We start from the raw sequence: 27740 nt of genomic DNA, 5'->3' as shown, positions 1-27740 counted from the left end.
ACCCTTAGATACAGCTAGTATCTGTGTACCTCTCGATATACAAGTAATGAAATAGTTACATAACATTGTCTCGTCATTGAGGAATTTAACGAGCCACCATTTGGTTTGAATGCAATGCCCAGGGGCACCTTTGAGGTTGACATAGAGAGCTAAAACATAAAAAATAGATTATTACATAATATGAGTAGGTTAGGATTTATTTTTACCTCTTCAAGGATATAGACATAATTAATGAAATGTTAATATGCTACATTAATTTTTTCACATATGGAATATCCTGAATTTCTACCTAATCTTTGGGATGATATAATCTCAAGTGCTTAATCTTCAAAATAAGGTTTTAATAGGGGCGGCCCCTTAGGGGTAGGCTAGAAGTGAAAACAGAAAATATAAAAGGAGGAAAAATAGAAAATTTAAGAAAGGAAAAGAAAAAGAGAAGATTTCTTTTGCTCATTTGAATAAAAATGGGTATTATATATTTATATATGGAAAATGATATTGACCCCGCCCCATCAAAATATGGTGTTTACTCACTTTCATTCTCTAAATATCTCTTGATAATTATTCCTTTAGTAAATTAAGCAATACACACCTTGCTATCTTCTTTGTACCCCCATTCTGAAACCATATTATCACCTATACTGAGAAGAAAATAAATTGTATTCCTTCCCTTGCTTCTATATACTCGCTACTAGAAAGAACACCTGTCCCGCAGTGTTTCACGGTGTGTTCACAGTGTGGACCACAGTTTGAACACACATTCACACTCTACAAGCATTTCAACAGTGTGAATCACTTATTCACATAGTCAACCGTGTGAACATGCTGTGAACAGTCACACTGTCAAGGTGTCCTCAGTGTCAAAATATCTTCACACTGTTGAATGTGAGCATAATAACAGTGTGAAGAATATTTTCACACAGTCCTCTGTGTGAACACACCGTGATCACACTGTGACTTTGTCCTTTCCAGCATCGCTGATGCATTAAGAGATCTAATAAAATGAAAAAGCAAATGTTGGGCATGACAAAGGTTGAATGAAAAAGGCATTCTAAAGCAATTTGTAATTTTTTTATGTTTAACAGAATTTTCGTATTGGTTTGAGGATGAGCACCATGGATTCAAGTAACACTAAGGCAAATAAAAATAAAACAATAACTCACAAGTTATAAGCAGTTTACTATTAGTCAACCAAATTTAAAAGCTTAGTAGTGTGTTATTGTAAATTTGTAGTTTTGGCAATTTTGATGAAAGGGGGCTTTGGACCAGTTTTTGTATCTACCTGACTTGCCGACTAGCTACTTATCATCTGTCCACGTCTAATTTTTATTATTTAATTAATTATTTTTAATTCAATTTTTGTCAATTTATTTAAAGGTTTAATAGGGAAACAAAATACTGCAGGATAGAAGAAGATGTATAGTGATTCTATATACACAATAGGTTTCATGAATTTTGAATATTTGAATTTTGAAGCTATGATCCTTTGAAGCGGGAAATGCACTGCATATGTGATACTTGTTATTGCACTCACCAAATTCTTTCTACATGTAGCCATCTTTTTGTATCTATTGACACACAAACTAAATAGGTAGAGACTTAATTGTGTTTATTTAGACCAAGTTCATGTATTCAATTCATTCAGTGTGTTGGTATTATGAAAAACATACAGAAGTTCTGCACTTAGCCCACACAAGCAGTATAGCCTATACTAATGCAAATTGCAGATGACTATTATAAAGTCCCACGTCACTTTAAGGTTGCGCTCACTAGACTCGAGTATAATAATCCTGCTTATAATTAGCTTTCCCAGTGCACCCACACCTAAATACCCACAATCACCCACCTACACCCCACCCACACACCTTTCTTTACCCAAAACACTGCTCATTTGCATATTATTTGAAACCTATACCCTCTGTTTTGAGAAAAAAACATGAAGTCCTCGATGCAAACTATTAAAAAAAACATGGTGTATTCTTATTCTTAATAAAACAGTGTCAAATCCAAACAAAACTTGTCTTATCATATTTCAGAAGCTGATTATCATCAAGTAGAATCAATGAGTGAATTCAAATTGATATATAGATCATGCTTATTTTTGTATCTCATGTATTAATTTTTCATTTTTATTTATTTTTTTCGATTCAGACTAGGATTGTGCTTACAACTCTGCATTGGTGCTGTATTTGTTTATATAATAAAAATATATATATTTTGATCATGAAATAAAGATTTGTTGAATAGCCTTTCTATCAGCAAGCAAGATAGTCTCAGTGGTGTTATAAGAATCTGCATTATATGAAAAGGACTGGATTTAAAGATAACAAATTGAAAAGTTGAAGAGGGAAACTGAATGCAAATTCAAAGGCCATCCTGTATTTCTCTGGACTAGCATTAGGGACTTCATGTTTCTGTTTTCAAAGCAGCAGAAAAAAGTTTCATACGAAACCTCCCATATCATCTGAGCAAGCTACTATTTCACTATTAATCAAGATAGATGCACTGACTATTAGAATTTCTACTCTAAAAAAACTACAACTTATCATTGGCTGTTTGATTATTTTTCATTTCAATCCTTGATTTATTGGGCTGTTAAATGCCCTTTCATTTTGCTTATCCGACAAATATACAAGTCACGATTTAAAGATCCGATCTGAAACTGCAGTCAAGATTTGCAACTCTTTAATTTTTCAGAAAGCATTGCTCTATTTTTCTTATTATGTGTCTGTGGCACTAGTTTTACATCTTTGTTTTGTTATACACCCATTATTTACATTTCTACATGATTTATATTTCTTTTCGTTGGCGCTGGCAAGGCATTCGATATGCTTATGGCTCCATAAATATTTTTGATGACATCGTTCCGTGCTTTTACGTTTATCTCCTTCGGTGTACGTTCAGTTAGAATTGCACAGTCCAGTAAATGTGCATGATTATTAAAGACGAAATCAATGTGTAGTCATACAGGTACATCATATTCATTAAATAATTTAATTTGATCCAATAACACCACTGACAGTCTATCTTGCCTGCTTTAACATTTATCAATTACATTTATTTTGTAATTATGTTTGTTTTATTCAGTTTAACAAGTTAGTATTGTAAGTGGTAAATTGATAAATGTATCATATGTCATGACATATTATGCTGTAAAATATATCTACTAATGTTATTATGCAAAAGTTTACCTAATACTTGCGTATATTGTGTACTCTATTCATTGATTATCCGTATAACTTTTGTAATATAGCGCAGCCTAGCCAGCTACAAACAAGTGCCTTATTGTTTTGATATTAATGGATTATAATCAAAATATTTTACTGATTTATTTACTCTATATAAAACATGCTTAGAATATGAATATTATATTCCATTGTGTGTGTCACAATCTGAATTTTTGTTGGTGGTATTTTTCCACAAGGTTGGTATGCAGAGGTGGCCTGTGTTTTTAAAGATATATCCAATATTCAATATTACATGCATGCCTTACCATCATATACCATGTATATATCTTCATGTATATTAAATTTGAACTCAATGTATAGAATTTCTTTAAGAAGTTGGGGGGGGGGGGCAAAAATACAATTTTAAAAGAAAACTATAAATAAGAACATATACCATGTATATTAAATTTGAACTCAATGTAAAGAATTTCTTTAAGAAGTTGGGGGGAGGGCAAAAATGAAATTTTAAAAGAAGACAATAAAAAAGGAACAGAATTTAATGTCACATGAAATCTCCTTGCAGAAAAATAATTGATTATTTGATTATTGTTTGAGTGAAATGGGTTGTTTAGGGGATTAAAACAGAATTACAACTGCAATGAGCAGCAAAATATAAAAATAAAATGTTAATAATGTTGCACAAATCAATGATTGCTTAGTGAAATAGTTGTAGCTTAAAACTCACTCATCTTTCAAAAATCAATTTATAATGTGAAAATATTAGATGAAGATGGAGTCAATATTTTTTTATTGTACACCTGAATGAACCCCACTTTGTCTAATTGAATATAATTTTACACTTTAAAAGTCAATTTTGTGTGTTTTCCATTAAATCCTCAAACATTTATAGCATGGTTTTATAGAATATCTCCGAGCTTTTCTGTGTTACATGATTTTTTCAAAAATTTCTACGAAGTATACAGTTCTAACATATGTAAACAATCACAAACGCATTACTGATAACAATTTTACAATTTCAACCTCATAAAGAGTATATTCCTCACTCCCTCTCTTATCTTATTCTAAATATCTTTCATCCCCTTTTCATCTCACTTTCCCTTCCTATTCCATTCCCTTTACTTCATTTTGCCTGACCAGTGCACATAATGCGTAATCAGAATCTTCAAAGCTGCAGAACATCATACATCTGAAGTCACCAGACACATTAATATGATTGCGGATAAGCAAAAGCCACAATTTTGTGGTTTGGCATATGAACATTTATAAAGTTGGTAAACTTATGGATCTTTTGTCCACGAAATAGCCACAGAATTACATGGCATCTCATGCAAATTGCCCGGAATGAAAAAGAAACAACAACTGAAATTTGGTACTTAGTGCCTACAGCATGCTCTTTAGAGGGCAAACACAATGACTGGATTTTTTTTAATTTGTACTTGTTAACAAGCCCACTTTGATGAACCTGAATTGAACTGAATATTTTTTTCACAGTATAGCACATTTTTCTTCTCATTGATATGTTTAATAGTGTGCTACGCTGGTCATTTCATTAATCATTGAATTATCATTCCTGAAAATTATTTATTGCAATCAAATATGTATTATAACTTTTTTATAAGAGATATAAAAGCAGCAAAGTATTAATTATTATTTGACGTCTTTATAGGAGAACATGAGATGCATAAAGCAGCAGTTACTATCCTTTGTTGAATTCATTTACTGCTTTGAGGCTACCGTAGCTTAAATCAATGACGTCAGAAAGGGTTGAAAAAGAGAGCCCCTTTATTTGATAAACTTCATTAACATTTTGTGCTTTAAGGGTTTATAACAATATCCAACCTATATGGGTGCACTGAATTTCCATGAACCCCCCAATCCACGGTGCAATTTGAATTTCAGATCAATTCGAATATCGACATTTTAAAATGTCAGGAGTATATACGACAGGGAAAATAAATCTACATTCCAAGACACTAGAAACAAAAAAAAATGTAAGAGGACAGGAGACTTCATTTAATGTGTTATTTGAAGATGCAGAAATGGATAGTCATTGATATGCAGGTACATGGAGTAAATGACAAAAAAAGATGATATAAGAAGTAAATTATCGGTAGAGCTACAAGCATATTTATGAGACAGTATGTACCACATTTTTATAACATAATTCTTAAAAAGTCATCAGATTTAAGGGATGAGATTTTTTTAACAGATTTTTATGTCAGTTTTTGATTTCTCAATATCGATAGTTTATTTTCAATTTATTCCTTATCAATCATTAATTAACGTCACCATGAATTCATATTCATCATCAACTTGATTTACTAATCTCATCTTCATTATATTCACAATCAATTTCCTCATTATCATCTCTATCATTGTCACCAACATCATCATCATCTCCATCACCATTACCATCACCATCATCATCAACAACATCACCATCATCACCATCATCACCATCATCATCATCATCACCATCATCACCATCATCATCATCATCATCACCATCATCACCATCATCATCATCATCATCTCTCTGTAGAACCATTTATTTAAAATCTGCATCCAGAATTACTGTGGTATAAAGGCACATGCATGACAATAAACAGTTCTTTTGATGATGTAGATGAATCTATTCTCAACAGTCATCACACATTTTAATAGGTTTTTCATACCTGCGATAATCCACATGATTAAATCATCTAATAGTTTTGAAATAATTAAAAGTGACACTCTCATTTACATTCATGCATTGACTATTTTCCCATTGTTTACTGTAAGCAATTAATCTACTGCATGCAAATATCAATAAATTGCTTTTAATTTAAAGCATGAATGTGTGGTTCTTTCCAGTGGTTGCTATTTTTCATACATGTATATATAATATAATGATTACTTTGCCTCAAGGGTACCAAAGCTGCCCTCTTTTATTCAAATGTGTACATTGCATGATATAGTTTTGACTCTGGCATAGCTTTATTTTCTATTTTGTGTGTCCCCCTTTCCCTGCATGGTTTATATATATGTATGTTTTATTTATATATAAACCTATATAACTTTGGTATGTAATCAGAATTGTCAACTTATTTTTCAAATGTAAGACGATCACAAAATATCCAAATTTTGCTAAAATTGTTTTGCCTGAAAATTTCAAATGTGAGATTCTTCCAATAAAGGCACAGTGAATGAAGATATCCTGATTAATAAAACAGATATTAATAACCATGACAACTTAAAATCAACAGAACACTGAATATAGGTTTATATCACATGCATTCATTAATATTGGTAGGTATGCAGTGAACTTGAATTAGATCAGTTTTAATGTAGCATGGCCAGATGACGATGGTGATAGTGCAACAATAAGCACCCTCCTTATGCATTGTGTTTGTTTATGTGTTGTGATTGTGTTTGTTATAATTGTGGGTTGCTGAAGTTAGTTGTAGCTGCATTGGATGTGAATTGCATGCTGTCATTGAAGCTGTGAAGATGTATAGTCTTGCATGGAAGTTATAATTGTGTTGTTAGTGACAGGCCATCCTGTCCACCAATCATTTTTAAGTTTCATATTGAAGGGTTCAATAATCTGAAGTCTTTCCCAAATTAATTTTTCACCACATGTGGAAGACTCCAGAAGCTGATGCATTGATTTATCTGTTGTTGATTGTAATATGATTGATGTTATTATTCAAGGAAAAGTTTAATTTGTAATTGGTAGCCAGAGAGGCGTTGAGTCTGTTTTTAAGTCAACATTCAAGTGGTTTAAAGCAAACAAAGGGAAGTATTTCATTGGATACTTCATCAATCACCCAAGTTTGGAAAGTCAAAATGCGGCTGTCAAACAGAAGTTCTATGTAAATAGGTGGTTTCAAACCGCCTCGATCACAAGAATCTACGTTAAATTAAGAGAACTTTTTCAGGTTAAAAAGATACCCATTGATCATATCACGCATTCACATCGCCCTGAATCATACCCTTCGGAACAAGTTCCTGAAGTTATGGGCATGCGCAGTGTGGTCTGATCAGCAGGCAAGGCGTGAGATTCAGAATCGCTAGCTCAGCACTGAGCCACCCACGGCGCCTTCGCCCAACTACACACTGGGCTAAAAGTTCCCAAAATTTGCTTTCACACTCCAATAATACCTGCGACCTTGGAAACATCCCTGCAAAAGTTCTCGTAATTTTGACAAGTACCTACTATTTAGCGGGTATTTTCTTTCGGGGAGATTACGTGTAATTTGCTTTCAGACTGCCCAAATTACCTGGTATTTTTCAAGCGGGGTAAATTTCCTGATCAGAAAGTACCTGGAACTGACAAACTTCGAGGCGGTCTGAAACCACCTAATGTGCCTTTCTACACGAAGCGTCACCACTGGTTGACGATAACATGCATGCATGTACTCAGAAAGAAGATTATGATCTGGGATGCATTTCATGAACTGAGTGACTTTCAGTGACTAATGTTATAAGTTAATGCAAATCCTTGCATACAATTCACTGAAAGCAAGCAGTGAAAAGCAAAAGAAGATAAAAAAAATGCTGCCCAGAATATTAACTCTTTGCCTGCTGCAGACATACATGTAATTCCCTCCTGTTCTGCATTTATTTAAGGGAGCAACCTTAAGAGGGGTTTTGCATGGACTATGTCAATTCAACTCACATTCACTTTTAATTGGGTTAGTGTAATTAACAAGAAGCTATGTATGTTCACCATACAATTTGATGCACGTATCACTATACAACAGACTTCATACACTCTGTGTGTATTGTGAATGAAATGTGACTTGAGTTAAAGTTGGCAGCTCCCTGTATGTTACTCTAGTCAAACGAAGCAGGCAAAGAGTCTTGAAGATTGTAAAGAAAGTCTTGAAAATTCTAAAGAATGTTATGTTCATGTCGATAATTGCATGATAAGAAGTAAATCATTAAATTAAATATCTTTCTATACTCTATAATCTCCTATTTACGTTCCTTAAATATTTCTGTACTGTTCGAGAGATCAGCGTCATACAAGACTCACTTCCTAGCTGGTCTCTTTTTTAAAATTTCTTTTCCTACTTTTAAGCATACATACATGTAGAAATATTCATGTTCTTTTAAAAGGTTTGATTTATCATGATGTTTGTTGTATATTTTTGTCATTACTAATTTGCAAGTGACGCGTTTATTCATGAATGATTGCTATTGATTTTGTATTTATATATTTTGATTTGTATTATGGAAAAACTTGATACAGAAAAGAAATAAATCAAATGACTACTTTATTTACCCCCTCTTCTTTCCTTATTGCAATGTTTGCGTAATGGCTTGTTAAAAAACCACCATTATCGCCACTCCACCCTCAAATGATTAAGAATTCTCTCATGACATATATGTAATTAAAAACACTGTTTAAGAAACTTATTGTGTTTTCCTCCAAGTCGTTTATAAACATACTTCTTTTAAGCAATTTTCATGTTGTCGTGTCAGACCTGGGCCCCGTCTTACAAAGAGTTACGATTGATCCAATCCATCGTAACTCTATGGAAATCCATCAGTGTCATAATTTTTTTACATAAAATTTTCAAAATGTCCTTAGTAAACAAAGGCGAACGCACCAAATTGTCAAGCAAACAATGAATTTATGTAATTAACGTCATATCTAGAAAACATTTTGAACATCCATGCATTTTAGATGTTGAAGTTGCTGGCTGTCCATAGTTGTGATTGATTGGATCAATCACAGCTCTTTGTAAGACGGGCCCCTGATTTTCCCCAACCAATATATCTGGTGGGTAATGCAATTTATGTTTCTTACTGATCAAGTCATGTGTGCCACATCTACAGTTACTTTTGATGTAATTTTCTTTTTGTTAAACGATAAGACCCTTCCTGATGGAAAAAAAGATTATGTTATTATAACAACAACTCATATTAATCAGATTATTTAAGTACTTATCAGATTCAAGCCCATTTTCTTTTATTTCCAAGATGAGTCTCATGCACTTTTATTGAAGAAAGGAAAACTAGCTATATCTGAATCATGATGTGATTTGACATTTAAAAATTGGTATCCACTTCATCACCGTGCAATAATTACTTGCCACAGAGATGTGCTTCAAATATATTTTATAAGTAGATTTCTAGCAATACAAAAAACTTCCACATGCAGCCATGCAAGATGTTATTTTCTCCTGCTAATGTCCGTTAACACTTCCAAGTTGTTTATGGGAGACACACAGCAGAATAATCAATGTTTACACCTCAGCTGCTAAATGCGTCTAAGCTTGCACTATGAAAATCATGCTATTATTGAATGGTGGCGATTTGTGGATTTTCCCTGATTTTCACATTGCTGCAAAAACCATTTCAGTTTTAGTTGGTTCGGTTAACTGTCCATTTGACAATGAAAATGTTGAAATTATAATCTTTGATAATTATTGCAGTGGCGTCTTAATTATGAGGCTCAATCAAAGTTCCTGTAAAGTATTTAAATTCAAAGTGTAGGAAAGTACTATTTAGATTTTTAGTAGAATTGGTAACTGATTGTATGTAGAAATAAGTAAAATGTATTCACATCATGAGTTTATTATTAATATCTTGAAAAAAAGAGTACTCGGACTGGGACCAGTAATGTATACAAAATCAAAGCTTTGAGGACAGGTATTGTACAAACTACCTCAACTAGTACTTAAATTGGTTTTTACATATTTGATGTTGAGTCGAGATTAGATGAAGATGATATATCATATAGATGGAAATGACCATAAAAAATTGAATCAATTATTGCTTATTGAGCTCCATTATCTTGTACCTCTATCGACGTTATACATGTAATATGAAGTCAGTCGAATAATCAGATTTGACGGGCCAGAACTTGATTCGGCCGGCTTTCATCTAGGTTGGATCAGATGTACACTGTCGGGTTGCCATGGTAATGCAATCTACTACCACTTTCCCCGCTGGTCCCAGCGCATCGTCACCGAAGTAATCTGATCAAATTTGGCAGTCCTTTGAATGATCACTGTGTGTATTGTGGTGCAAGGGCACGAGATGCCTTCCACAGATTTCTTGTTATTCCAAGAAAGATGTCACCATGAAAGGATAGGCAACATCCTTAATTATTCTAATTAGTTTTATATATTTGAATAATGGTTCTGTAGATTTGAATGATAAACCTGTGATCAATATATTTGTATAATTAATAATGTTATGATGAGAAATTTTGTTCGCAAATATGCTTGTCTAATTGTGATGTGTATTATTTATGTTATTTTTTTCAGCAATTTGTTTGTAAATCTTTTTAATAACATATGCTTGTCCAATTGTCATTTGTGTGTATTTTTAAGTTTCATTGAAACAAAATAATGACTTTTCTTTTCTAGTATTTTTTTAAAATCATTATTTCCATTCTTTTCTTTCTACCATTATCTTATCATGGTAACAGAGTACTGGAGTATAGTCTGAATCTAGAGAATGTTAGCTTATCAGCAATCAGGACGATACGAGTGCTTCGGCCTCTAAGGGCTATAAATAGGATACCAAGTAAGTCCAACAACTCCTTGGCCTGTATTCTGAAGTCAGATTTAACTTAGACCATGGTCTAACTCTGTACTAAAATTATGGGAAGCCAAAATGTCAAATTTTTTATCAAGTTGTATGTTTCTTATATTTACTGTGCTCTTTCCTGATTCAACGATGGTGAAGACAATCATCTATACTTCCTAGACAATTATGAACGATTTGAGAGCCAAATGAGCTGAAATATGATATCTCTACCGTTATTGATATTTGTAGCAATTGGCTATCCATACTTAAACCACAACTTTAAACCTGAGTTTAAGGTAAACCCGACTTCAGAATACGGGCCCCTATGTCAATATTTTGTTATAATTTTCTCTTCATAAATAAGTCTATTCTCTTTTACAATTAAATGTCATGCAAGTAATGAGTTTCATATTTCTCCTTATTTTTTAGAGACATAGAATCGAATTTTAGTTAAATAGTGTTCATTCTGTGAAAGGATTTTATTTGCTTGTTTTAGTTGTTCGGATATGAAAAATTGTTCTAATTAATTTGGAATTCAATATTTGAAATGCGTAAGATACTAATATATGCAGAAACGGGAAGAAAGAGAGGGGGACAATGTTTGTGAGAGAGAGAGAAAGAGGGAGGATGATTACATACATAATGATTATCTTAAAAAAATCTGCCTTATTTTAAAGACTGCTGGGAAATTGCAGGTTTAAACCCTTAAGTCATCAATTCCATATCAAACTTAATTCTAGTCCATTTATTTCATGATGTTCAAGACTTAAATGTTATTGTTATTGTTGAAATAGACTATTGTGGGTGAAAATTTATAGCCAACATTAACGTTATTGTCAAGGGAATTCTGTTAGATATTTCTACTTCCTCTGAAACTCTGAGGTCAAATAAGAGAATATTATACTGTCCATGGAGTTACAGTAGACAGCTCTTTTTGAAATGTATATATGACTATTAACAGTGTTCTTAAAATGCTTCAAATTCAAGAAATAACTCAAAGCATATGTCATTACATTGTATGTAATAGACAGGCAGATAACTGGTGATAACATTTGCTGCCAGTGCTGACTCGACAGGGAATTTGAGGTTAATAATAAATGATATATCACTGATAATGTTTCATAGCAGGAAGTATTGGTGGCAGGAGTGGGATGTAATATATATCTATAAAAATAGAGAATTCATGAGCTGTTTTTCAGTTTAATTCAAGACACACTCAAGTTGATTTAATACTTTAATACGCGGGTTGGAATCTTTCCATGAAAAACAATTATTAGTAGACTCAGTTACCCAACATTTTCTCTCGTCACAATTGTTTCTCTTGTCAGTTTTCTGAAGTCAAAGGGTTAGGATCGCTTTGGTTCTTTTTCAGAACAATATTAATACCTCTTTTATATTGTACTTTCACACGCGCATTCATTCACTTCCTTCCGCCCGAGCAAATCACCCATCGACTTTCGCAGGGGAAAAGATATCAGTGCGAAAGGGTACAATTTTTACTTTGCCCGGGAAGTGAGGAATGCGTGCCGGAGAAGTTCGCCGGTAAAGTTCACCAGGGAAAAATGAAGAGGCCAGTCTGAAAGGGGTATAAGATTAGAATTAGGGCAAGGGTCAGTGTGAGCGGGGGTTACAAGAAGGTGTTATGTACCGACTTTCAATAAAAGTATGGAAAACATAATGGGTGATTTCAAGTTCAGTGTTGACCTTTTGGTGTTGGTGTTAGGTCATTTGTGACAATAACACCAAACATTGAACTGAAGATTGTCCTTAAAGTCACTCAGTAGTTGTTGAGATGTCAATAATGTGATCTGGATTAGTTTAACTAACTCATTGTTTTTTTGAGCAAGGGGGAAGCAATCCAAATTGTGCTTTCAACACCGACGCCACAGCCAACACCGAACTTGAAATCACCCAATGGAATGATTTTCTATGGTAACCTCAACCAAGGTTAGGTGAATGTTTCCTCAGCAAGATTAACTCCTTTAATGCACCAGCACTGGCAACGGCAGTTAGAGCTGAAGCAGGAGTAATATATAATATGTCCTTTAACTAGGATGGTAGATAAATGGTGTTTTTGATAGTGAGCTATTTATGCAGGTAGTGTGCTATGAACATGACTTAAAAACAAGAAACACCTACATGTATATGTCGAGTTTACTAGAGATAGAGATAGTGTTTTTATATACTTGTGAACATAATGAGGTAGAGAAGGAGAGCAGGTGTATATTCTACTGAGCACGGGCAGGTAGGGGATTTAGCACGTCATGGCACCAATACCTGTCCCTGCTGCCATCAATGCACAATGGGTCAGAGGAGTATTAAACAAGACGAGGGCTTGCTTTCACCGGCGCGAAATTAGTATTACCCTTCGACTGACGCAGCCGCATGACGATATAATGAGCATTGCTAATGATATGATTCCACCTGCCCTCTCCCTACCTGGGCCCCGTCTTACAAAGAGTTACCATTGATCCGATCAACCTCAAGTATATGGAGATCCATCAGTGTGGTAATTTTTTCTTTAGGAAATTTGCAAAATGTCCTTTGAAAGCAAAGAGGATTATACTGAATTGTCAAGAAAACAGTGAATGTATGAATATACATGATATGTAGGAAATATGTTGAACAAACATGTATTTTAGATGTTGACGTTGCTGGCTTTCCATAGTTGTGGTTGATTGAATCAATCATAAGGTGGTTTCAAACCGCCTCGATCATAAGAATCCGTTATATTACGAGAAATTTTTAAAGCTAAAAAATACCCTTTAATTATTCCTGCAGTCACACCGCCCCAAAACATACCCTTAATGGGATAAGTTCCTGAAGTTAGGAGCATGCGCAGTATGGTCTGATAAGCAGGCAAGGCGCGAGATTCAAAATCACTAGCCCAGCAGCCACCCACGGCTCCCGCGCCCAACTACACGCTGGGAGAAAAGTTCCCGTTATTTGCTTTCACATCGCCAAAATACCTGCGACCTTGGAAAAATCCTCGCGAAAGTTCTTGTAATTTCGCCAAGTACCTACTATTTAGCGGGTATTTCCTTTCGGGGAAATTACGCGTACTTTGCTTTCACATTACCAAAATACCTGGTATTTTCTGATCGGGGTAAATTTCCCAATCAGAGAATACCTGGAACTGATGAACTTCGAGGCGGTCTGAAACCACCTATACTCTTTGTAAGACAGGGCCCTGGTCATTTGTGGTTTCTTTGTGGTAATACCTGCTTGTATAGTGCTTTTAATGGGTGTTGATAGAGAATAATAGAGAGTTATTTTGTGTTACCATATTTAAGCCATCTCCCTCTTGACGTTCATTAAATGATATCCCCACTCTGAAGATTTTAATGATGATAATGATAGCTGGAGGCATGTAGCACTTTTTGCCAGATTATACATACACAAAACAAAAATATTGTTACCCCAGCTTTAGCCTGAGCTACTTCTGTATCAGCAGCGCTCAGTGCATGCAAGGAATTAATCCTACCTAGTACCCATTTATCTCACCTGGGCCTAGTGCGGCACAATGTGGATATATTCTTGTCGAAGGAAAATATGCTATGGTTGGGGTTTGAACCCACAACCCTCTGTTTGAAAGGTGAGATTCACACCCTGTAGACCACGACATGCCCCCATCACCTACCACAAGATTTAGGATGCAATTCATGCTATATGATTTATCTTTATTATTATCATCACTATTTCTGAATATCTAAGGTAACATCAATAAAGTTAGGTACAAACATGGCACTTATGTGATGATACATTACGTGTATCCTTTAAACTACTGATATGATGCCTCATTCACATTATAAGTTTCAGTATCATATTCTATAATAATCCATTGTTTCATAATAACAATAGATATTCTTATTCGGGTAAGACATAAATATGGTTTAGGTGTAGGAGTTAGAATGTCTTTCCCCCACTCATCAGTTCCTTATCAATTTGTATATCCAGAAAGTAGTGAACAAACAAAGAAGGTTTTATGATGTATGGCTAGAGGAATTGATTTATGAACATGTTACTTAAAGTTGACACTTATTTTCTTTTACAACGTAAAGGAGGCAGATGTTTTTTTTTAAATTGTACATGATCAAAAAGCAACCTTGTCCATCAGAAGTGGACTTTGGTCAGGCTTTAATTCAGCCCGTCCTTTTGAGTGCAGAATTTTGTTTTCATGTCAAAGTTTAAATGTCAGCATATTCTAAATAACATATTTGTTCATCTAAAAAAATAATGATCATTTGATAAATTCATAGTATGTTTAGGATTCATTTCCATATCAAAAGAATAAAAAAAGATCTAGAAAATGAATGAGAAAGTTAAAGTACAAGTAATTAGAATGGTTGTGAGATTAAAGTAAATCCTCTTCTCATTCCTGGAAATATATTGAATTGTTGTGCCTTAGCAAACTGATTATTGCTGGAGAATCAGATTGCTATTATGTATAAATGTGCTTTACATGGCAGATATGCATTATGTTGATATACTATAATTGTAATCTTGGTAAGATATGAAGTTATGATCACAGTTCATACAGTACTTTATGATTGTGTATATTCAACTTGTTATTAAATCTTCAGGGTAATTATCCTGTGTTGGAGCATAAGACTGACTGTACACAGCAAAAACTGTGGTGTTAACCAGTGTACATAGACGACCACACCAGTTATTTTACACCGGTGTTAAATTGGTGGTGTTAGTTTTACACCTATAGGTGTTATTACAACACCTATGGTTGTTACATTTACACTCTTTGGTGTTATGTTCAATCTCTAGGGTGTTATTTTAGCACCTCAGGGTGTGGTCCTCTATTAACACCAATTGGTGTCAGTTTTAACACCACAGTTTTTACAGTGTACAAGGCATATCCCTCACTAATCTTTAGCGAAGCAGAATGTCTTTTGTTTCCATGTCCGCTTGTTTTAAAACAATTTAAAGATTGTGCGTTTCATGTATCCACTCATTTGTGGTTGTCTCTTTTCTCCACCACAGGTCTGCGTATTTTAGTCATGTTACTTCTAGATACACTGCCCATGCTGGGCAACGTTCTTATGCTCTGTTTCTTCGTCTTCTTCATATTTGGCATCATCGGGGTACAACTCTGGAAGGGTCTTCTGAGAAACAGATGCTTCCTAGATCTCAATGCCACCGTAGGAGATGGGTGAGTCTACCACAAAGGACAATAATTGTCATTGTCACTTTTGTTCAAATCCATGTTGTTTGGAATTAATATCAATAGATACATATACATACAGCGATGCTGAACATTTTTGTGAACCTCACTGAAAAATGAACATATTTAAAAGTATTCAAGTTCTGCCATCTTTTAGATATTTAATTGTGAAGCCAGCTGATCAATATTACATTTTAAATGAAGTTTGTTTCTCTGGTCTCGCCAGACATTGTAGTGTTGTTGTTTACATTCAACACTCAACATGAAAGAGTGCATGTCTTGTGGGGTTCACTATTATTTTTTTAGCTCCACTGTACATGTAAAAGGTAGACAAGCAATAAATTTGCAATTAATTTGCCAGACTTATGATTGATTTTCTGGTCTCAAATTGACTTGTATTTGATTGCAAGTTCAGAGCTGCCAAGTAGTACGGATTTTCCGAATTTAGAACTGAAATATGAGAAGAAAACTGATGGTTTCATGCAAAATACTGATTTCTCACATTTCATTTTTATGTGTTGTCCTGTGATATTTCTTTGAAAATACTGATTTTTGTAAGTTTCTTACCATCCCCCATTGCATAAAACTTATTATATTATTATTATTATTATTTATACTGTTGTAACTTTACCATCCAATGGGAACTAACATGGTAACAATGCCAAACTCAACCAATCGGAATCAAAGCTTTCAGGGAAGTTTCTATGGCATTGCAAAGTTACTATAATAGTAAAAAGGTGCCCAGACAAGTTAAAGGACAAGTCCACCCCAACAAAAACTTGATTTGAATAAAAAGAGAAAAATTCAACAAGCATAACACTGAAAATTTCATCAAAATCGGATGTAAAATAAGAAAGTTATGACATTTTAAAGTTTCGCTTCATTTCACAAAACAGTTATATGCACATCTCGGTCGGTATGCAAATGAGGGAACTGATGACATCACTCACTATTTCTTTTGTATTTTATTATATGAAATATTTTGATTTTCTCGTCATTGTCATGTGAAATGAAGTTTCATTCCTCCCTGAACACGTGGAATTCCATTATTTTAACATTTTGTGCTTCAGGCATGGAGGTCCTAATCATCAAATTCGTAAAAATTGAAATATTGTATAATTCAAACAATAAAAAACAAAAGAAATAGTGAGTGAGTGACATCATCGACTCTCTCATTTGGATGTAACTGGCTCATTCATATAACTATTTTGTTAAAAATAAGCGAAACTTTGAAATGTCATAACTTATTTTACATCTGATTTTGATAAAATTTTCAGCATTGTGCTTGTCTGATTTTTCTCTATTGATTCAAATCAACATTTTCCTGAGGTGGACTTGACCTTTAAATCTGATGTGACCAAAGTACCTCAATTCGAGAGACAATTAAGCCACCCCTTTGTAGGGTTTGTAGAGTTTTTCACTTGACTTGCTCCTGAGCGAGTCTGTATGGTTCGTCATCTTAACATGCTTAGAACAGCAGGGAGTCTGTCGCTGGTAAGCAGATACCATCTTGGGCGCTACTGGTGAAATAACGCGCACAGCTGCTTTTCCCTTTCTCTCAATGGGTACCGGGCGTAATCCAAATCTGTTATTCCATCAAAAGCATCAATCGAGTCCTTGTTCGCACGCGGGCGTGCTATCGTTTTAAGCATGCTTTGACGTAATATTTTTTTATTTTTACTTTTCTGAAGAAACAAGAGCGAGGAAGCTTGGGTTCTTGCCATGTATCTTTCAGTAGGCAAACTAATCTTGGTCTTGTTTCATACAGACTTGTTATAATAACAAATGCACAATACCTATAACAAATTTACTGTTAGCCAATCATATTGAAGAATTTCAGTAGCTTTTAACTGTTTGTAAATATGTTGTAGTAGATTTTATGAAACAGGGACCCTGAATTCATTTCAATGTCTAACGCCATCTGCAGTTTGAATGTCATATAAAATCCACATTACCAACAATCCATCCTATTTATGTATAAACTTTGGCATCGTTAACCTGCTAGTGGTTATACTTGTTTATTTCAATACAAGAAAAAGAGAGTGCTTGTTATTTAAAGGAGAATGAAACCATTGGAACAAGATAGCTTGTGTGAAAACAGAAAAATCAAAGAAACAGATCAACAAAAGCTTGAGAAAAATCGGACAAATGATGAGAAAGTTATGAGCATTTGAATATTGCGATCACTATAGCTATGGAGATAGCAAATTGGCAATGCGACAAAGATGTGTGATGTCACTTGTGAACAACTCTCCCCATTACTTTAGTATATATTTCACTTGAATTGCCTCTTTTATCACATCTATCCATAGATCATGTGTTCTTTCTACATGAGGGCATGTAATACATATTTTTAAAGAATACATCATGGATAAAGAGTTTGTATCATCATAAGAAAAAGCAAAAAGAGACATTTTGAGGGTATTTTATAGTCCACCAAAGGGAAAGTTGTTCATCAGTGACATCACACATCCTTGTCGCATTGCCAAAGGGAGGATCTCCATAGCATTAGTGATTGCAATATTCAAATGCTCATAACTTTCTCATTATTTGTCTGATTTTTATCAAACTTTCTTTATTCTTATTCTTTGATTTTTCTGTTTCTACACGAGCCTAGTTCTTCCAAAGGTTTTATTCCCCTTTAAGTTTTAACTCAATTCTTTTGCATTGATTTTAGAAGTTCAGGTTGAAAGCTGCATCATGTATGTACATATATTTAGCGTCATTTATAAATATGGCATTGCAATCACTGCCGTTTTTTTTTACCCATGGAAGTTTTCAATTTTCATTGAAATTTATGATTGAAATCAAGGTTATCTAAATTATGTATATCCAAGTTTCAGTCTCCTGATACACGTCATATCAGTATGTGTCTAATTGCAGTTAATGAGGAGTAGAACATTTTGTCTTCCTGCAAAAAGGTCTGAAGTACCATTTCCTCTTCAATGGTGGAAGGACCCCCAACAACTGAAAGTCACATTTCATTCTTTCAGAACATACTACCTGGAAATTAATTTGATTTAACTGATGTAAATAAAATTGGGTTCATGTCTAATATATTTTTTTAGACCATGGTCTAACTCTGTGCTAAAATTGTGGGAAGCCAAAAGTGTCACCATTTTTATTAAGTTGTATGTTTCTTATTTTCCTGTGCTCTTTCCTGATTCATCGATGGTGAAGACAATCATCTATTTTTACTTCCTAGACAATTATGAATGATTTTAGAGCCAGATTAGCTGAAATATGATGACTCTACCATTAGTGATTTATGTAACAATTGGCTACTTATACCACAACGTTAAACCTGAGTTTAAGTTAAACCCGACTTCAGAATACGGGCCCATAATTCAAGATAGATGGTACAGTGTATGTCATATTTTTTTCCATAAGTAAACAAAACGATAAAAAAGCAAATTATCATAATCATATTATCAGGTTCTGTGAAAATGGAGGGATCTACTAAAAAACAAATGCTTGTAGTGTATGGACCCCTCTAAATAATGATTGTAGAACTGCCTATGAATTGTAGAATTACCTTCTGTTGGTCTGGTGTCGGTTTTGCCCGTGTAGCTGTAGAAAATCCACATACTTACCACCTTCCTATGCACATAGATAGTTGTTTTCATGTGGATAAGATTGTGAAGGACACACATCTTAATGTGATCTTAATGGAAACAGTTGTTAGGATATGCTCAGCACCTGCAGCCCAAATGAAATCAATCATTTACTACAAAGGGAAGTAGAATTGGCTTTAGATCAGTAGTAAGGCATACATCACACAGAGTGAGTAACATCTCTTTTAAACAGGAGATACATACACTCTTAGAATGTTGGGCAACATACTGTCCACACAACAATTGGTTAAAAGATTTATTCAACTCTGGGTAGTTTTCACCCAAAGCACATATTGGTTTAAAACTACCCAGAACTTGATAATTTTTTAACCATTTGTTGTGTGGACAGTATGTTGCCCAACATTTTTAAGAGTGTAATCTCAAGCAGACTTGTAAGATTGATATATAAGAAAATGAATCTCACTGCATACACCAAATATTTAAGACTACATCTGCACTCATTAACAGAATCACTCGGACAAAAAAATCACTGTTTCAAAGCTTGAAATTTTCTGATATCATTTAATACATGAGTGAAAAGCTATGAATTATACATTCTGCAAGATTGTACAGTATTCTATAGAAGACATGATGGACAGTGTGTAACAGACAATCAAATTCCACCTAACTGTCTTCTGACCACAGATACATCTTATGACTGATGTTTTATTGCAAAGACAGCTTCGAAATATGTATTGAACAGTGTGTATTAGCTTTGAGGTGAATGCTTAAATGCAACATTTAAGGACAGTGCCAATTGCATTGACGTCAGGCGTACGTACATGTAGACAGGCTAAATTGAATTTGACTGTGCAAATCAGGTGATAACCTTGGTATTGTGTTTGTCATATGAAGGAAGTATAAATTACATGTAGCATTCATATCACATACAACAAACTAAAAATACATTTAATATGGTGTCATTTATCATGTTAGAAGGGTATTTCTATTTTGGGGATTTTGTCAATGTTTTTTCCAAATTCCAAGGGACAGCCACTTAGATCCAAAACTGGAAAAAAAAACCATTCAATCAGACATGGTGAAACATTTTGTCATGCACTCATCAGAGTAAAATTGCATAAAGAATATAATACTTGAATTAAACTATACATAAATAATTAATTTTGATGACTTCATGTTGAAGAACTCCTGTATATTTATTTTCAAAGTTATTTACCAATTCATTTTGCAATGCCAATTAATCATTCATCCGAAACCTTGGCTTTCCAAAACTCAAAAACTTCTTTCGAGAAATAATCTTGTGGAGTAGATCAACCTCCTTTGGATAATGTTTTTGTAATATTTTCTAACATATAGACTTCTTCAAGAATGCATAACAAAAGATAATGTATGCATGCCCTGACATAGCGACGCAAAAGGCTCATTTCCTAATCAGTGGAAAGTACATTTTGTTGTTCTTTGCAAGCCCCCAGTTATAGCTACCTTCAGTTGCCGTGCTCTGAGGTGGTGTTTCATCATTATTTTCCTTCCAACAAATTGTCGGATAACTGATCTGATAACTTTTCTTGATTTTTGATTGGGTTAGAAGCATAGTACCTTTTGTGACTGGTGCATAAAACATCTGACAAAATCTTTTATGAAATACTGTCCCAGATTCGGATTCTGATGAAGGTGTTTTTTTGAGAAAATGACAAGGTTTATTAAGCTTATTTGGAGGACAAAACAATGGAGAAGGTATGTCTTTCATTTACATGGTAAGGTGTTGGAGCCAAGGAATAGGGAGGGGTGGACTTTTTACTTTTTTCTGAAATTGTGTCCAAAAATGTAAAAATTACCATCTTATTGTGATTTTTTAATGATAAATTCCCCCTTTGAAAAATATTGTTCCGCGGCCCCTGAGATAACCGTGTATATATATATATATATATCACCATCCTTCAAAATGAAAATGGTAATAGCACATGGTCTCGTGAAGGTTATGATCCATTTCTTCTGAATAAATGATTTCCTTATTTTATTTTCGACAGGTACCCCAATCTTACTGATTTTTACGTTGAAGACGAGCCTTGGACGGACTATGTATGCAGTCTGCCCTCGGACAAGGGTATGAGACATTGCACAGAAATCAAACCTCTGTATAGTTTTGATGGATTGATATGTAACGGGAGTGCTTTACCGGATGCAGACAACAGTTATATAGTGAATTCATCAGAATGCGTCAATTGGAATCAGTACTATACTAAGTGTGCCATTAGTGATGAAAACCCATTTTTGAATTCAATATCGTTCGACAATATACTCTACGCATGGATTGCTATATTCCAGGTAAGGCCGAATCTTTGTACAATTATTCATTTTTTGATAATTCAAATGTTATGTATATTATATTTTTTTGATATTTTTATTATAATGATGCATTATGTGTATTCCCTACAAATCTAAATCAAAACCATCTAGTATAAGTAAACCCATTGTCATAATATTCAATTCAAAATGTATATAGAATGTGTTATGTGATTGTTTAAAATTCCAATCATTTGACTAAAGCTGTATTCAATCATTTAGCCTTTGAATAACGGGGACAACAATATTTTTATTCCAAGACGGGGGTAGAACTCCCAAAATGGGGTCTATTACCTGATGGGTGTTTCATAATGCTGTTTGTAAATTATGAGTGGTGATCCTTTCTTGTAGTAAATGATGGACACCAGGGCCCTGTTTTACAAAGAGTTGCGATTGATCCGATCAATCGCAACTATGGACGGCCAGCAATGTCAACATCTAAAATGCATGTTTGAAAAAAAAATTAGATATGAATCTATATCCATATATTCATTGATTTTGCGACAATTTGGTGTGTTCTCCTTTGATTACAAAGGACATTTTGCAAATTTCTTGTAGAAAAAATTATGACACTGATGGATTTCCATAGAGTTACGATTGATTGGATCAATCATAACTCTTTGTAAGACGGGGCCCTGATTCCATTCATGTTGATTAAGTTCCTGAGAAAGTATTAACAGTTTCTCGTAAAGTTGCTTGTAGCTTACAGTTTTATGAAACACCCACCCGGGGTCTATTAGCTTATTGCACTATGTATCCTTCAGTATCTCTCGAACCAATTAAACTCTGTCATGAATGTATTTTTAAGAAGAAAGATATCCATTTATTCATGTTTTTGAGAGGTCCAAATATTTCTGGGTACCGAAGTTCATTACACTCCTTCAGATATTACAGAGTATAAAATGCCAATATTTTTGTTTCAGAATCTTGTAATTTTTAAGTGTTGTTCTATTTTTATTTAAGATGATTCCAGTATTTCTTTTTAAATGTTTGGCCCCCTTCAGCTTCCAAATTTTGCTTTATTCTTTAATCTCAGTGCATCACATTCTGCTTAAGAGAACTTCTAATCCGTCAATTTCAAATGAAATCAAATGAAATAAGGCTCAGTTTGTAAAATGAGATTGAAATTATATAACTGGGTCTATGTCATTTTCTGTTTAATTCTGTCAATACTTTTTTTATTATTGAAGGTCAATGATCCTTTACCCAGATAGATACACAACGAATGAGGTGTTGATTTATTACGTTCATTTTCTTCTCATCAAGCATTTCAAGAAAATTATTTTGCCTTTTTAATTTCTTTAAAATATTCTATGTTTCTAATACCAGTTTTGTTCCTTCTCTCATTTTCAGACCTTCGTTCAGTTCTCCAGCACACCATTAACTTGGCTACCATGATTTATTTTCATCTCGTGTGTATTGTGTTTATGTTCAATTAATTAGAGATTCATTGTTTGCATGTTAATCAGATATTCTTTCTCTATTGATTTTCTCATTGAGTTTAATTGAATTTCTCCCTTCTGTGTGTTGATGTTGTTGTGTGATTGCTATGTTGTCTTGTGGGATTGATTGTATCTAGGTCATTGACCCCTGATGCTCAACCATGGAATGGTCATTGTATTGGATTCTGTATGAACTCATTTTTAAATCATTACCACAACAGGCATTTATCTTTAAATACATAGGCCCGTATTCTGATATCGGGTTAAATTCAAACCCTGTATTGTTCTAAAGATGTTGTTTAACTATGGATAGCCAATTGTGACATAAATCTCTTAAAGCATGGTCACACCGCCTGAGCGTTGTTGGAGTGGTCGTGGAGTGGTAGGGAAAGAGGGCCGAATTTCGCTCACAAAATTGGGGAAAAAATCGAAGGAAAAAAAAAAAATCGAAGCCGCTCCAACAACGCTCAGGCAGTGTGACCATGCCTTTAAAGTAGAGGTTAACCTTAGCCAGTTTGACACTCAAATTGTTCTGAACCATCTGGAAAGGATAAATAAGATAGTTGTTTTCACCAGTACAGAACTATGAAAAGGCATGGTAACCATAGAAACATATGTGTACTTTTTTAAATACATATTTGGCTTTCCATTTAGTACAGAGTTAGACTACAGTCTATTCAAGTTAAACCTGGTTTTAGAATACGGGCCAATATGATTTACATGGCTGTATGAACACCACATGAGCATATCTCTGAATCCAAGTCTAGTTAGAGATGACAGAAACATATCCATCATATTCTGAAGCAAATGAAAACTTTCATCACTGTCATAGGCACATGAGAGAGTGAGAGATATATGATACTCATCTGTAAATAAGATGGGGTCTTATATGTCGGGAGAAGAAAGATGTCAGTTGTAATGTTTAACAGTTTTTAATACTCGTCATTCACCGAGCCAATAAATCAAGAGCTGCGCAGAGTTTTTCACGTACTGGCCATAGATCTCCTGTTAAAAGTCATGTCATTTAGCGGCATGTATTAGAGTCCTCGATAATGATGTATCTCTTTCTTTGTGTCGAAACGAATGTCACTTCATGTTATGTTAGACATACAAATGCCTTTTAAAAATTGTATTATAAATTGGTCATATATATATATAGTCTCTTTCTCCAACGTTTCCCTTTTAAAGTTTATTGAATTAAATATATCCTCTACAAAATGTTTTGTTTTAACTTTGATATTCTCATTAGGAATTTCCGTAATGTATTTCAATAATTGGAATATTCCTAATAGAATAATGTGGATTTCACGTTGGGTTATTCTTGCACACATTTCAAATGGAGCGGGGGAATGCTGCCATGAAGGTGCCCCTATGAGAGTGAATATAAAACAATTAGGCATTTGCACCAAGTGAATGATTTTAATTATACATTTTATTATTCAATGATTAAAAAAATATCTTTAAGCATTTAAAGTAAAGAAAAATAATGTTCAATTTGTATTTCACTGGACTGTTTACCTCCACCCCACACACACAAACCTATGTGTCGTGTGCAGTAACAATTTTACAAATATTTTTGTTAGAAAGTATACTGAGTGACAAAGGAACAATCATAAAGAAGAGAAATAGAAATCAAATTGATATCTATAGTAGAACTTGACATCGGGGAGCAAGGGAATCACTTGCTAGCAATCTGAGACCAGGGTCCCGTAACACAAAGCTTAAAGGACAAGTCCACCCCAACAAAAACTTGATTTGAATAAAAAGAGAAAAATTCAACAAGCATAACACTGAAAATTTCATCAAAATCGGATGTAAAATAAGAAAGTTTATGGCATTTTAAAGTTTCGCTTATTTTCAACAAAATAGTTATATGAATGAGACAGTTACATCCAAATGAGAGAGTTGATGACATCACTCACTCACTATTTCTTTTGTATTTTATATGAAATATGAAATATTTTTATTTTCTCGTCATTGTCATGTGAAAATGAAGTTTCATTCCTCCCTGAACATGTGGAATTCCATTATTTTAACATTTTGTGCTTCAGGCAAGGAGGTCCTAATCATGAAATTTGTAAAAAATTAAAATATTGTATAATTCAAACAATAAAAAAAGAAATAGTGAGTGACATCATCGACTCTCATTTAGATGTAACTGGCTCGTTCATATAACTATTTTGTTGAAAATAAGCGAAACTTTGAAATGTCATAACTTTCTTATTTTACATCCGATTTTGATGAAATCTTCAGCATTGTCCTTGTCTGATTTTTCTGTATTGATTCAAATCAACATTTTTCTGAGGTGGACTTGACCTTTCACGATTAATTGTACGCTTGATTTTCACGATTGATAGTACATTGTAGTCCATGGAATCAATCGTAGAAAAATGTTCTACGATCATTGCTAAGCTTTGTGTTACGGGCCCCCTGGATTTGAGGACTTGGCCTCTTAGCTACCAAGCAGTGTTTGAGTAGTGCAGGTCCCTTGGTGACTTGAACATTTGATGGTCATGTGCTCGAAGAGAATACATAATGAGACAACATTTCATGACGTGATTAGACTGGAGACATTCATGCATGTTCTCTCAGTTGATAGGTGCTTATACATGTAGGTAGCACTGTCGTATTCACATTGAGCAAGTGGGATCGCTTTGATAATTTCCATGTTAAGAAATAGTATTCCCCAAATGGTTGGATATTTTAACTTATTTTACCAGCAAATTTTCAGATTTAAATAGAAATTTGTGAGAATCGTAGGAGCCATATCATCAACTGAGGGTTATTTGTGCTATGATTATATGCCACCAATTCTGAGAGAAGCAGAACATTTTGTATAGGGGAGGTTTCCAAATTCCAAATTTTCCAAACAAAAAAGACAATTTTAAATGAAAATCTATTTTTATTACAAATTATATTGCACAGAAAATATTTCATATTTTACCTTTATCTTTCCCTTTTTTTTCTCGGGGGGGGGGGGGGGGGTAATTTTTCTTGTTTATTTTGAATGGGGGAGGGGGATGGACCCCTCAAGCCTTCATATCTCCACACCAGTTGTGTGAACAGATATTTTGAAATGTATGATCCCCATTCTTCATATCAAGTCCTTTTACGCCTTTTGGACCCATTGCTCGCGCCAATGCTCATCGGCGCACGCACAATCGCACAAGCGCAGCCCAGCCGGCTAGGCACTGCATATTAGGTACAGTACGCGCCCGGCCCGAATATGACAACTTTTGCCATTGGCTTTTGGTCTGACACATGTTTATTTAAAGCTAAAACGCGAACGCAAAGTTTGACCAATGAACATCATTCTTACATCATCGTAAAGCTTAGAAAAAACTGCACAATGACTTATGGGAACTAAGCTGTACGATACCATCAAGCGAAATTGGAAGAGTGGGAAATCGTTTGTGGTGACATAAAGTAGGATTTTACGTTGAGTTTCATCCTATTTTTGATATGAAAGGGATGTTTTTGACCCCAAAACGCGAATGTAATTAACATCTTTGCAAAAATTTCAATTATTTAATGGAAATGATATGATATCATCAGCATTATATCATTGGAACTAGGGATAAAAGTGGGAACTTTTTTCAGGAATGACAAAATTGTTAACAAAACATGAAATTTCCAATGGTATTTCCATAGAGTGGAAGACACGCGCGGAAAGCGCAGTTAGTGTCCCGTAGGATTCGATATGCTGTGCCAGTTTGTTAAAAACTTAATCACATGTATTCATATACCATACACGTTGGCTTTTAGTTTCAGCTAATTATGAAAAAGAAAACATGCAATTTGAAGATCTATCTGAGGTGATGTAAAGCAAGGTTTGCTCAAGTTGAAATCACTTCTCACTCTCTCTGTGGTGCTGTTCATGTTGCTATCGTAAACATAAGGCTAGACTAGACGTGATCCGTACTGTAATTGAATGATAACATACAATGTATGTTATTCTGCTACTCCATGAAGGAGTGACTCTGAAAAGGGGAAATAGATTGTGGTAGAGCCCATGTAGTTAAAGCAGAAAAGTGGGAGACATACTGGCCTGAATTCACAAAGGTGGTTTTGAAAACTAATGGTTGAGTCCATGGTTTAATGCAGATTTTCTGTATAAATTACGCTTAATTTAGCGCGTATCAGGAACGTGTATAAAAAATTCCAGTGCTGACGCGCGCTTTGGTCACAGTGCGTCAAACTGACGCTTGTTATCATGGTTAGGAATGCTATTTTATTCATGAGTCCAATGTTTGAAGAGTGGTCTCATCATCAAAAACAGTGGACTCATGAATAAAACAGCATGGATATATCATAAAAGCATAACATGATAAAATGATGATAGAACTAAAAATGGCTGTACAAAACCAGAGGGTTTCATGAGGGCAACTACCCTATCTGGGGCACGTTTCATGAAGGACTTGCAACTGTTGTAACTTTGCCATAATGGCAACTACCATGGTAACGGGGCTCAGCAGCCAATCATAATCAA

General features: G+C 34.3%; 1 protein-coding gene across 12 annotated transcripts in view; it reads left to right on the top strand.

The window, feature by feature from the left end:
- LOC121422981 (voltage-dependent T-type calcium channel subunit alpha-1I-like) overlaps positions 1 to 27740 on the top strand; it is a 143971-nt gene that overhangs the window by 5297 nt on the left and 110934 nt on the right. For all 12 annotated transcript variants that reach the window (XM_041618239.1, XM_041618238.1, XM_041618243.1 and 9 more), the window contains 3 exons: positions 10615 to 10712; positions 15711 to 15879; positions 21494 to 21791. In XM_041618239.1, the coding sequence (XP_041474173.1) occupies positions 10615 to 10712; positions 15711 to 15879; positions 21494 to 21791 (565 nt within the window). The remainder of the gene's footprint in view (positions 1 to 10614; positions 10713 to 15710; positions 15880 to 21493; positions 21792 to 27740) is intronic.

This window comes from Lytechinus variegatus, chromosome 10 (assembly GCF_018143015.1).
Source record: "Lytechinus variegatus isolate NC3 chromosome 10, Lvar_3.0, whole genome shotgun sequence".
In the NCBI taxonomy this organism is placed as follows: Eukaryota; Metazoa; Echinodermata; class Echinoidea; order Temnopleuroida; family Toxopneustidae; genus Lytechinus; species Lytechinus variegatus.
The sequence above is the reverse complement of the archived record's forward strand: the minus strand, read 5'-3'. Positions and strand labels throughout refer to the sequence as shown.